The 13,807-nt window shown below is 49.5% G+C and overlaps 1 protein-coding gene across 1 annotated transcript in view; it reads right to left on the bottom strand.

Annotated features, from left to right (window-relative positions):
* The window catches only part of FOXN3 (forkhead box N3), a 223,533-nt gene extending 210,120 nt beyond the window's left edge, over positions 1 to 13,413 (bottom strand). The window contains exons 1-2 of the mRNA XM_055303583.1: positions 13,261 to 13,413; positions 8,829 to 9,385 (exon numbers count right to left, since the gene is read on the bottom strand). Coding sequence (XP_055159558.1) covers positions 8,829 to 9,371 — 543 coding nt within the window. The 5' untranslated portion in view covers positions 9,372 to 9,385; positions 13,261 to 13,413. The remainder of the gene's footprint in view (positions 1 to 8,828; positions 9,386 to 13,260) is intronic.
* Positions 13,414 to 13,807: the final 394 nt, after the last annotated feature.

Here is a 13,807-nt window from a genome sequence, read left to right as displayed (position 1 = left end):
TGTGCTTGGCATTCCACCTAGATGTGTGGCAGGAATGATCACTGCTAAAAATGTTTCTAAAATGACTGAACTTTTTTTTTTTTTTTTTTTTTTTTTTTTTTTGTAAATGCCGAGTCTGATTTTTAGTTTGCAAACTAAGGATTCTGCGGGCTGGAAATCATGGCTATGAACACAGGGTCTCACCTTACATGACCGCATTGTGGAAGACACTGGAAGGACCTGGGCATTTTATGCAGTATCCTGAGAGTACTTGGTGAGACCCTGCATCCAGGCTCCGGGCCACACTGTGGTGCTCTGATTCTGGGAGACCCTGGATTTTTTTTTCCCCCTCCACTATCATAGCCACGATCAGAGCAGCGCTCATGTGACTTGACTTCTTTTTTTTTCCCTAAAAACAAAGTGTACAAATGTCCTGCAAGCTGATGATTTTCTGTCTAATGACATCAGTTAAATCACTTATCAGTCCTGTATCCTGCACAGAGCTCTGGTAAATGGAAGGCAGCCCTGAACTCAACCCTGCTGGGAGCAGGGCAGAGCCCCACCTCTCCCATGGGGACCAGGGAGGAGACCCAGGGCAGGTAAGCACAGAGCCTCCTCCAGCCGCCAGCCGCCGAGCAGCAACATGCTCGCCCCGCCTGGATTTTTCTGGTCCCCCGCCGAGTTCCCCGGTGCATGCGCAGGCGCACACAGCAAAGCCTGCATTCCGTTCTTGGAACGCTCTGCAACCTCACACAGCAGACTGGCAACTTATTATTCAGAAAACAACTTTACACCACTCTCTATCTCCCACCATACATTGCCTTGCTTCTCTTCTTATCATACTGGGCACAGGCTACATCAAGCTATTTGCTTTTGAAAATGTTAAATGCAATTTAACCAGAGTATCTTGAAGCAAAATCCTGGTTAACTGCCATGTTTAAAAAAAAAAAAAAATAGGTCAGCGTCTCTGCTTTAGTTAAGTTACCAGAGCAATTTATAGTCCCCTCCCCCTCCCTTGGCGTCCTAGCTCCCCCACCAACTCCTTACTTGTATTTACATAACCTTCCTAACCACCCATCTCTCTCCTTCCTCTTCTCTGACACTGTTCCAACATATCCCTCGGATCCAGCAACATTTATCTCCTCTAGACCTCTTTGACAGAAAATCCCACACTTGCATCGTAACAAAACCAACGTTTTATTTGGGACTGCAATGGTCTCAGCTGAAAGACTCCATTTCTTAGCCTTCTTTGCAGCCATGTGACCAGAGTATAGCCAATGAAATGAAAGCAGAGTGTGGGATTTCTGAAAAAGCTCCTTAAAACTGCTAACTCAGTGGGACCCCGTTTGATCCTTCCCTGCACACCCCCTACCTACTTCCTAAATGGAGAGCATGCTAGCTGATGCCATCTTCAACCGTGAGAAGGCTCTGAGAATGGAAACCAGCAGTGCGCTAGGAACAGCAGAGCAGAAGGAGAGGTGGAATGTGGGTCTCTGTCCAACTCCTCAAGACTTATTTTATGTCCGAGCAATCTACTTGTAACGTGTTTAACTCACTGTTGTTTGGATTTTCTCGAATAAATAGTCAAATTTCATCCTAACTCATCCATTCTTGGAGGTCGCATGCTCATTCTCACACCAGAAGAATGCTTTGTGAATTTATTTGAGGGCTTTCCCCATGAAGAATATCCATATGCCACCTTTTAGGGAAGAGAAGCTTCTCTGACCTCAAATGACACCTATCACTTATTGATGTGGCACACTTCCCATACTTGTGGTGATTTATTCTTTTTTCTATTTTTTATTTTCTCTCCTGTTTCCCTGCAATATAAGCTCCTAAAAGGCAAGAACCAAATCTCACTTTTTAACTTAACCTTTCAGATTACCAGATCTTTCTACTGAATAAACTAGTAAGCAGAGGGCCCCGGTGTCCCTGAAATCACAGGTAAAGAGATATCGATGGCCTACCAATACGGAAGCACTCCACAAGAACAACTTGGTAAGTTCTGACAGGAACGTCAGGCCTGCGTTGAACCAAATGCAGCCAAAAGATAAACTCTCACAGGGCTAGTTAGATACATTCATCGGGACAAGCAACAAGTGAAAAGCGGCAAGGGTAGGGAATGGGAATAAGGTACTTTAAGGGGACCATGGAACCAAAATCCATAAACAAAGGTCTGCCTAATAAACTACAGTCTCATCAAATAAAACATTACGTTAGCCTTTTTAAAATATATAATCATCTGTTTCAAGTGCAAAAATGTCCACTGGGCAGATGGTGGAATTTTCTACAAAATCTAAGACCTGCCATCATCTCGCCAAAACTTAAGGGCATTAAGATGACCAAGGGCTCCGTGAGAGAAGTATGGATTAATCCAAACAACTCATCACTATTTGTGAAAGAAGCAAAACCCATGACTTTCAAATAGGAGGTCAGTGTGCCAACTTCCCATATTATTTACTGCAGAGAATTATCCTGCAGCTAAAGTGATTTCAAAAGAAAATCCCAAGGCCTCTTCAGCTCAACAGGGGAGGTTCTGAGAGCAATTTCTTGCTGCTCGGAGATCCAGGCAGTACATCAATGAAGAAGCAACCCATAGACCTACCAGGTATCACAAAGCCCTGCCAAAGGAAATGCAACATTTTTTGAAACGTTCATGGGGAGAGCTACTGGACAGATACACCAATGGGGCTCCCGAGTCCACAAGAACCAAGCTTTCTAGAAGACTCGTAGGGACCCTTCTCAAGGTCAACAATAGGAGTCACTGTAGGGACTTGAAAAAGCAGTGTTAACTTTGAAACAGAAGGGCCAGAAAAGAATGATGGGAGAAACAGGAAACAGATAAGCAAAAGGAGGAAAGTAGGCTGAAGGAAGGGCTTCTGCTGGTTAAGTTCTCAGAGCTAAGAGGAAAGTCTGTGGGCAGGGCTCACTGGACGACGGGGTAGGGCCCAGGCCACCACAATTCAACTTTGTATCCTTTCAGCATTTGGTGTAGTTGAGTAGAGTTGGTACTGACCATAACTACTTTACCGAGTCTTTGAATGAATGAATGAGCAGACAATCAACAGCTGGCAAGACCAGAACAGGAATGCACGACCCCCTCCCCCACCGCCAAGGCATCTAATACCTGGAAGAATCAGCAAGAAGCAGAGTTGATAGGATCAGAGGGAGAGCATGGTCAAGGGCGGTGCAGACTCCTTGGGATGAAGGAGGATGCTGGTATAAAGTGCTTCCTATTCCAGGGCCTACAACACGGGATTATGTTTACTTCAGGCCCTTTGGAGACCCCAACCTCCTCAGGCAACAAAGTTTGCATTTAGCACCAACAACAGAAAGTGATGCACTGGGTGGGGTGCCCTGGTGAGAAAAAGGCAGCCCATACTCAGGGATGAATGGGATCGTCACCTGCCCCAGAGGCCTCAGAAGAAATTGATAAACCCCAACACATTTTTTGCATGCCTCACCACCCAACACTACCCTAACTTTTTAGGACCCTCCCCATCAAAACCAGGATGTGCAGTTCTTCAAAGAGCATTACTTATTCAAAATAAGTCACCTCTTCTTCTAAAATGACCATCAGCTAAATGGGTACATTGACTAGCATTATGGGAAAGGGGAATGCTCTTGACTCTGTGTTGACACCACCAAGAGGAGGGAATTGGAGCCAACTGTGCATAATAGGGAGGTCCCGCCACATAGGAGATGCCACCGCATTTTCCAAAGTGCCTTTGAAAAAGAATCTCATCCACCAGGGTGGAAAAGCAAAACATCCAGGGGGCTGGGAATTGGGAGGGAGAGCTTGTATAAACGGTGTCTATGCAGAGCGAAGGGACTCTGAACTTGGGCCAAATCAGTGGAGGAGGCTCAGGATAGAGCCTGGCAGCCGGAAGCTGAGAGGGCATGGGTAGGCTTCATGCACATGCCCCATCTTTCCATTTGCTGATAAAGACAGAATTTGGCCCCATCCCAACAGCACAAAAAGACTCTCTGTATTTACCTTTTTCTACCCTGCACCCCCACAGTAAATTCTGAGTTTACTGGTGTCATTTTAGTTCCCTATAACTCATGTTCATAGAATATTTTGAGGAAGAATGTAGAGATTATCTACAATAGCCTGTCTACCGAGGTATAACTAAACACCCGGGTTAATTTAAGGATAGGCCCTTCAAAACTGGAGGGAATTAGAGTGATTTACTGCTCTCCTACTTTATCAGCCGTGTGACCTCCAGAAAGTTTCTTAACCACTCTGAGCTCAACTCAGCACCTATGCTAAGAAGGAAAATGGGACCTTCCTCACAGGATTGTAGTGAGGAAGTAGGATACTGCATATGGCAAGTTCGAAGAAGGTATTTCCATATTTATGTCTGCTAATGTTATTGTAAGACACAGGTGGTTCTTCACTTTTCCTGAGTCGGAGGTTCCATTAAAGAATCTAAAAACCGAACAAACAGAACTCTGGGATCCTCCAGGAAAATGCAACATGCATAGTCACGGGGTATGAAGTCAATAATTTCAGGCTGTCTGCAAAGCCTGTGATATCCAAAGACCCCCAATTAAGAAACCCAGCAATTACGAATTCCTGCTTCTATACATGAGAAGACTGAGGGCCAACATAGCTACCCGCACCAGCATCAAAACTAGAACCAGGTATCTTGGCTTCTAATCCACTCCTCTTTCAACTAAGACAAGTTGCCCATATTAATAAGCTGAAACTGTGTTTAAAGCACTCAGCCTGGGGGTACCCAGCTGCCTCAGTCGGAAGAGTGTGTGACTCTCCATCTTGGGGTTGTGGGTTCAAGCCCTATGTTGCACATAAAGAGTATAAAAATAAATAAATAAATAAATAAATAAATAAATAAATAAATAAATAAATAAATAACAATAAAGCAAAAAACAAAGCGCTCAGCCCCAGATATAATAAACATACTTTTGTACAGTGTTTCCTTTATAAACCTTTCGTGACAACAATGGTTTTTGTTAAATTGGTAAGAAAAAGCACAGAAATAAACACACGCTCATGAACCATTACCATCCGGCCTATAAAAAGGAATTGCACTTTACTCCTCCTTTACAAGTACTCAGGTTAGCATGTGCTCCTCTTATAGCCTTATTTAGGGGATATATAACTTCTTCTCAGACTCTGAAACTCTACTTTGATTCAGGCAGAGGTCCGTCCACAGATGAAACTCTTAAGATGAAAAGCCGATGGAAAACTTTGCCAGAGGTGGCTAGCAGCTGATCCCACATGAACCCATGGCTCAAGCTCAGCATCATCCCCCAGGAGGGGCCAACCAGCCTTCCTGATGTGAGAACACAGAAGAACTGTCCAAAAAGCATTCTGGGGGGGGGGGGGACTCAGAAGGTGATCCAGCCTTACTTCTATTTCATGGAAAATACAAGGGGACCGAAGAACACGCTAGATTAAATTCAAATGAAGCAGACAGAACGTGGGGGCACTCTAGAGCCCAACAGATGGGTCTCTTTGACAAGGAAGGGCATCAGAAAGTGGGGAGGCATAGGGCTGGCTGTCGATGAAAACAGACATCAGAGGCCTAACGGACAACTACACGCCAAAACCATGCTGGGATCCTATTCCAACCGAACATTCTGTAAACCCTCAGGGATCTCTGAGTACAGACTTGGTATTAGGTGATACCAAGGAAGTGTTCACTTTGTTCAGGGGGACGCTGGCATTGAGGTGATGTAGGAACTGGAGCTTATTCTTCTGCACACGGAAGGCAAAACAACCAGAGATCTAGGATCTGCTTCCAAAGACTTATGTCAAAAGCCCTTGCTAAATACAGAATCTGGTGATGGGCAAAAGGGGGTGATAGGGATTCATCACGCTACTCTCGCTACACGTATGTTTGAAATTCCCCAGGATTACAAAATAAAAATAAAACTCTATCTTTTACAGTCCGTTTTTTTTAAGTCCTTATGTTTCTAAGTCTTATGAGTGATAAAATGTTTAAAAAAAGAGAGAGAGACAGAGATAAAACGGAAGCAGAACTGTCTATTCTTTCCGACTTACTCATTCATGAGATGTTCCCGATGAAATCTCAGCTTTGGAAAGAACCCAAGAGGGCATCTAGTTCAGGGATTCTCAAATCTGGCTGCAAGTCAGAAACATCCACGGAGCTTATCAGAACCACCAATTGTCCCCAACCCACCTCAAACCAACTGAATCAGAATCTCCAGGAAGGAGCCAAGAAATGCTCATTGCTTTGAAGTGGCCGGGGTATTGCTGGTGCAATCCTGTAAGGTCCCTCTCCCACATCCCAGGCAGGCAGGTGTCCAACGGGGGACATGTTCCAAGCCCTTGGGGAACAAGGACCACATAAGATTCTGCATTCTCAGTCCCGTCAAGCTTAAAACCCTCTTCCAAGTTTTTAGAAGGGAAAAAATGTGAATGGGATGTGCAAACCTTCCATTCTCTCCTTCGACTAACGTATCTGTCACCAACATTCGGGTGCACTTGACCAACTATGTTGGGGCCCAATCTCAGCACGGGAGCTACCATAAAGTAAAATCCCTGGGGGAAAAACAAGTTTACCCATACAGCCAAAGGGGCTTTCACTGGACCAAGTAGCAGGGAGGATGCCTTCCCCTTTACTCAGGTGGCCAGAGGAGAAACCCCAAATGGATGGGCTACAGCATCAGTGTCTTGGAAGTACCTGGGAGTGCCGGGGAATCCATGCCTCTGAATGCAGCCACCAGCTGGCCCAAGCAAGGAAGAGAAATGAGGAAAACTGACACTCTAGGCTTTGTTCTCACAAAATCACAAACGATGGGAAACCAACCCCCAACCACAACACTGACTAGCATTTGATCAGAAACATGTCAATACAGGTGAGCATGGCTCGGAAGCCAGAACTGAACATTTCCTAAGATTAACAATCTCCAATCCCAAACGCCATTCCCTTACAACAGGCAGTAGTCAGGGAAACATGACTCCCAGAGTGGGGACTGGGGGCGCAAAAGGGGGGAGATGGCACACCTGCCAGCGTGCCTTAACACACACACCCCATCCAAGACACCTGTTACTCCGAGGGCTGATGAATAATCCTCCCAAGTCTCTCTGCACACTTTACAGAGTTGTTCTTGTTAAACATTTCAGGGCGAGCACTTGCTAAATTACTTTTATATGTCCTGGCCTTGTGGCAAACACAGAGCCAGGCAGGCAGTAACATGCTGAACAGGTTCACACCAAACGAAGAGCGCTGTTCGTTGCTTTATCGGTGGTGACACATTGCTCGGGGGGACCTGAACAGCGTTTTCTTCACTATATTCTAATCTTGGGATGGCTTTTCTAAGCTGTTCCCCTCCTAACCAACCACCAGGACCCACTGATACAGCAGCTTTTAATATCACAGACTTAGTATTTACAACGGAGCAGCAAATCCTCTTCAAGTTCAAAGAATGACGGTCAAGCGGGCGACAAGAGCGGAGTCCAGAGGTTGGTCTGGAGATGTGGAGGGGAAGAAGGAGAGCAGCGGGCACCCAGGACAACAGCAGCACCCTACAACTGTCAGTTACGCAAAAACCGGGACATGGGGACTACTGGCACTTGCACACTGGACGCAGGCCCCGCACACACCAGTGGCCAAAGGCAAAGCTCCTGAGTGTCCTCATTTTTCCTGGGGTTCCCAGGGAACCCCTCAAGCCCTGCATGCCCACTGCCCATCTTGAGCATAAACTCCAGGTGAACAGCACTTGCAGACAAACGTGCCCAGCCGCAGCCAGGGGAAGCATGGCTTTGCCACATGCTTAGGCATGTGGCCTCCATGCCCGAGCTGAGCAGGGTTTTCTTAGGCTCGAGATTCTACTGGAAATGTTTCTGGAGAGGAAGAGAGGCCCCAACAGCGACCCTACCCTTGAACTTTAGAAAGGGTAAAGAGCAGACTGCCAGCTCCCCACCGCAATGCTACCACCACGAAAAACGAAGCTGGAAAATGCAAGGACAGTGAGAAAAGGCTGTAGACACTGCTTCCCAGCTTCTGTTTGAGCTGCAGCAATGTCACGTTTGGGATCTCCAAAGTCCGAGCACGCCGCTCTGTGTTCCAGCCCTGCCCGCCCATCCTACTCCATCCTATTTCTACCACACCTACGATGATGTTCCTTCCCAGAAAGGGAAAGCAAATCACAGAAACCATCTCACTCCGGCAGGCCAGGAAACCCGGGCCTTAAGGCTTTACAGTCCAAATTCAATCTTTTTTGGAACCCTACCCTGAGTTTTCATACTCTGGGTGTCTTTCAAAGTGGCCGCTTACGTAGACAACTGCTGTGATGAGAGTTACCTGGGCAATTCACGTCTCTGTCTGGTCCTCGAGTATACTGTTTGGTCACCTCCCAATGTCCATGACTGTCCATTTATTCCAGAATCCTAGAGACGTGGTCTCTCTCCAAGTCCATACTCAGGAAGAAAAGAAATGCCATCTTTCTCCCGCCCTGGACGGCTAATTCTCCTCAAATGTATATACACACACCTCACGGTTACCGGCTGCCCTGTGTTTGCACTGTAAACCCATAGTGTCCCACCTATGTCGAGGGACGATGCCGAGAACCAATCAAGTGTGCAAACTCCCGTTTTGTGATTACGTTCGGATACCACGGTGGGAAACCCTCAGTCCAGCACAACCACCAAAAACGTTCTTTAACTGGGACGTTTAAGGGCAAGGGAAGTTCTTTGCAACCAAATGAATGAAATAAAATTACTCATTTATGACCACTCCTTCGGTGTGGTGAATTTACATGCCGTAGCATACCCCCCCCCCAAAAAAAAAAAAAAAACAGGGAGAAATGACACATTTAAAAGAGAAAAATGTGAGCTCCAGACACAAAGGGCTTACCTGACTCCTCTCTTTGTCCACTTTCTTAAAACATTTATTCAAAGACAAATTATGTCTCACTGAGTTTTTCCACCCGGTAGGTGCGTTTGCAAAATACGGAAAATGTTCCAAGATCCAGTTGTAGATATCCTTTACTGGCAGGCGCTTGGTTGGAGAGTCCTCGATGGCCATAAATATGAGGCAGCTGAAGGAGTAGGGGGGTTTGCAGTTGGGGTTCTGCCTGGCATCATAGGGCATGTCCGAGTGGGCAGGGGATGGCGGGGTGTCATCGTCCAGGTCCTGCACGGGGCTGACACTCCTGAGGACCGACTCCCCAAAGCTCTTCAGCAAGTTCTTGCTCTCGTGTAGCCAGTTCAGATTGGTCAGCTCTTCATCTTCCATGGCCCCCTCTTCTAGTCGGATGTCAGGCAGAGAAAAGTCGAGGTCATCGTCCTCCTGCAGGGCCTTGGAGAAGCCACTGCCCCGGTAACACTGACTCAGCCCACTGGAGACACTAATTCCTGAGCTTTCTGGCTTCTTGCTGGGAGGCATGACTGGACCCATTTATGTGAAGGCTCCTGGTAAACACATCACAAAGAAAAGATGAGTTGGGGGGAACCCCTAAACGGAAAGGCAGCTGCGCCCTCCTACTTCTTCGGAGCCCGCTCCCCACCCCTGCCACTTGGATGGACACCCCTCCCCCTGGCCCGCCCCACAGAAGCACCGTCTCATGACTCCCACAACTGGGTAGCAACACAAACCCACCCCTCCACCACAAAGAAATGCTCTAAGAAGTAAAAATCAGTGCATTTGGCATGTAGCACAGTGACTGTCACTTCTTAAATACGGTGAAAGTGGAAATATTTACAGTATCTCAATATGCAAATGCAGTATGAAAAGAATGGGAAAATCGACAAAACCTTCCTCCCAGATGTATGAAGACTCTCACTGTGCCCCTGCTGATAATGATCATTTATCTCCTGGTGCCTCAGTTTCTCTACAAACAATGAGTATCTGCCCCGGTAAAATTCTTTCAAGCCTTCACGATAGACACTACAAAGTAAATGCACACGCACCACTCCTGTTACCTTGAGGTTTATCCTTGCCCCACAAAAAAGAAAATACCTGTAAGTTTAAGGCCCCGGGTTTCAGATTAAGTTCGGCTGTCTCCACACGAAAACCATGACAACTGCCCCAGAATTCAAACTGCGACCACGGCCCACATTGGTTGGCCGTTTTTTCTTTGACAGTATCTTTTCTTCATAAGCAGTGGCCCCAAACTCTGCAACTTTAATCACAGTTGGCAAGTGGCAAGAGTGGAAGAGTGGTCACAGGGAATTCTGCAGACTGGAACCGGAGGAAAAAGTGCATGCGATTGTCAGGACACTACACCCCACGTGAAAAAGTGGGTAACTCAGGGCACCGCACAAATAAATGTGAATGTGAAGACAAGCCATTAACTGAAACTAGAAGTGGTGAAGAGCGTCAGCAGAGCAACTGGCCGCTTCAAGACTGCAAGGCAAATTCGACAGAAATGGCTACAGAGTTCTATTCTGCACCCCCAGGCCACCCCCCGTTTTTATCAATGACCTAGAACAGGGAGTACAACTTCTGACGAGAAAAGAAAATGAGGACGTGGCAAGTCCACAAACAGAATGACCCCGATAGATACAAAGCATATTCAACCCTCGAGTACTCAATGTGATAGAAAGAACAGTAAAGATAATGAAAGAGGTCTCCCACCGTCCGCTTGCAGCGCTCGCACAATGTGCTTGGCTTAAGAAGCAGGTCCGCTTTATTTTGTCCCCCTGAGTAAGAAGATCAAGCAAACTATCTAGAAAAAAAAAAGAATGGATACAAAAGCAGACATGATCATTCTCCGGCTCTGAATGCCCATTGACACTGTGTTGAAAGTAACTGCCACTTCAGCTACGGAAGCTCTAGAATGGGATTCTAGAAAGCATAATGCGAAGCACCCAACGGCCAGCCGACGGTGCCTGAGAATTGCAGCACCCTCCCTCCCTCTGTCGAAAGGCAGACAGAGAGAACGTGCTGGCGGAAGGCATGAGAAAGCTTTCTGGGGTGGCTGAGCGATCCCCAGCTCCAAAGAGAGAAAACTTCCATGGGCACCAAAGTCCGAGAGAAGTGGGCCAGCTGACACATCTCAGGTTCAGCCACAGGGACTATTTCTCTGTCCAACAAGGAACCTCACCTGAGTACTACAGGACACTATTTATTTATTTATTTATTTATTTATTTATTTATTTATTTAAGATTTTATTAATTCATGAGAGACACACACAGAGAGAGAGAGAGAGAAGAGAGGCAGAGAGAGAAGCAGGCTCCATGCAGGGAGCCCGATGCGGGACCTGATCGCGGGACCCCAGGATCACGCCCGGGGCCAAAGGCAGGTGTCAAAACACTGAGCCACCCAGGATTCCCTACAGGACACAATTTAAAGAATAATCTTGTATCTTTAGGTTTGGGGTTTGGGGGGAGGCCAGAGACCAAACTGATAATGTCTTTTACCTTCTTTATGAACAAATCAAAGCTCCGCTTGTCTCTCTCAAAGTTTTCCCGCATCCCCATCAGAAAACCCTAAGTTTCCACGAACCAGGAATGTCCACGCAGAACACAAAGCAGAACGAATCCTCAGCCGCTGAAGTCAACTTCAGCTCCAGATGAAAGTTTTATGTCTCCTGAGCTTCCAAACAGGAAAATTATATCATGGCTGACAGTAAAGTAATTTAATTGCACTGTTGCTATGACAACATGCTGCTCTTTCTTTTCAATTTGCTTATTTGTCAGTAGCTTCCCAAAGGAACTAACACACTACACTCCATGTTTCCTTTTGTTTTAAACAAACATTGCCAGCAGTATGGTTTTATTAGAAAAATGGCACTGTCAAGAAAAGAGGGTGACGGGGGCCCCCCGCTACCCTTGCATCATCTGTCTGCTTTGTGTTTCTATCCCCCCATGCTCTCCGACTGTTAACTGCAACCCTATAAATCCAGCATTTCATAGCAACGTATCAAGAGCTGCTGATCACTACAGTTCCATTTAAAAAAAAAAAAAAAAACAGTTCCCAGAAACCACAGCTGAGGAGTTTTCCATTATTATACTCTAACTACATAATTTGCCAAATCTTTTTTTCCTCCTGTTTTAGAGGAGGAAAAAAAAGAGAGAGAGAGAGAGAGGACAGAGAGAGAGAGAGCGAGAATCCGGATCATGTGAGTCTGCAGTTAAGCAAACATTTTTAATCTGCTGCCAATAAGGCTGCTCCACCAGATACGCAAATAGTTATTCACCAGTGACCTCCTTACAACTTTTCGGCTTGCTGTTGGTTGCGTTCCATGCATGCACATGCACACACACACACACACACACGCCCTCTTTTTGCTTTTATACGCCTTGCTGTGTTTTGTTATCTTGTTTACTTTTCAAAGGAGAAAATGCAGCAGGAGAGTGGGTCTCTTGCCCGCTATCAGAAGGTTTCCAAAGAACTGACAACCGCATTACTGGCCCGGCTTTGAACAGATGCTGGAAGTGAACTTTACGGAGTTAAGGCAGCGTCCCCGGGCCTCCCCGAGCCTCCCGGCCTCCCGGGCCTCCCCGGGCCGGGCCGGGCCGGGCCGGCCGGCAGCCCCCTGCGCGCGCGCACACACGCACGCGCTCCACTCCCGTCTACTGTACTTGTCAAAAACATTTCAAGGGGACCTGCGGGAGCAGCGATTGGCTGCGGCCCGCGTCCATCAGCGGCGTTGCCCGGCAACGAGGAAACCGCTCCGCTCCCCGTCTACTGGGCAATTGGGAGCTCGCATACCTTCACTGCCGGTCAGATGTCATAAACCTTTTATTGGCCGCGCCGCCGCGAGCCTTCAAAACACATCGGTAAAAGCCCGCCGTCCCCCCAACTTGTCCCGGGCGCGGGGAGGGTGTCCTAGAGAGCCGGGGCGCGGAGGGGTCGGGCTCGGGGGGTCTCGGGAGACTCTCGGTGCCGGTGCCAAGCCTGCACGGTTCGGGGGGGAGGGGAGGGGGCATCTTTGTCAGGAGCCCGTTTCCCATCCTGGGGTCTCCCCGAGATCGGCACCCCCCGCCCCGCCCCCGGGCCCCGGGGCGGCGGGGATCCCGTCCTCCGCGGACAATACCAAGTCCGCTCCCTTCGGGCGTCTTCGGAGATCGAGGCGCCGCGAAGCAGCCCGCACGTCGGGGCAGGAAACTCTTCGGACCGGGCAACTTCCCGGCTCCGGGGACTCTGCCGTCTCCCCGCCGGGCCGCCCCCCCGCCCCCCCCCACCCCACCCCACCCACCCCGAGCCCTTCCCCCAGGAACTGCGGAGTCCCCGGCCGGCCGAGGGCGGCGAGGTCGCCTGCAGGATGGCCTCGGACGCGCGCCGCCGCCCCGGGGCCGCCGGGTCCCACCCGCGCGCCGGCGGCAGGGGGGGCGCACTCACCTGGCCGGCGCGGGGCGCGGGGCGCGGGGGCGCGGGGGCGCCGCAGCCCTTCAGCGGGAGCCGACAAAGTTTCGCGGGCGCCCAGCGGGCATCGCTCGGTGGCCCGGCTGAGGACGCGCGGGCGCGGCGCGGCGAGCCCGGGGCGGCGGGCGGCGGGCGGCGGGGGGCGGCCGCGGGCGCGGGCGCGGGCGCGGGCGGCAGGGGCGCGGGGGTCGCGGCGCGGCATGGGACCTGCGGCGTCCGCCGGGCGCGCCGCGCGTCCTCCCGCCGGCCCCGCCGCTCTCCCCGCCCCGTCCCGCCTCCCGCTCGCCTCCGCCGCGGCGCGTCGGGCCGGGGCGCGCCGAGCGGCGAGAAATTGTTTCCACTGCAAACAAAAAAAGGCGACACATGACCAAGGCAGGAGGAGGGGAAGCGCGGGGAGGGAGGGGCGCGGAGGGGAGGGAGGGACGGAGCGGAGGGGGCGGAGGGAGCCGGAGAGAGCGAAAACGTGGGCCGGGCCGCCGGCGGCGCGGGGTGCGGACCCGCCGGGGCGCCCCCGCGCCCGCGC

The sequence above is a fragment of the Nyctereutes procyonoides genome, unplaced genomic scaffold (genome assembly GCF_905146905.1).
Source record: "Nyctereutes procyonoides isolate TBG_1078 unplaced genomic scaffold, NYPRO_anot_genome, whole genome shotgun sequence".
Lineage (NCBI taxonomy): Eukaryota > Metazoa > Chordata > Mammalia > Carnivora > Canidae > Nyctereutes > Nyctereutes procyonoides.
The sequence above is the reverse complement of the archived record's forward strand: the minus strand, read 5'-3'. Positions and strand labels throughout refer to the sequence as shown.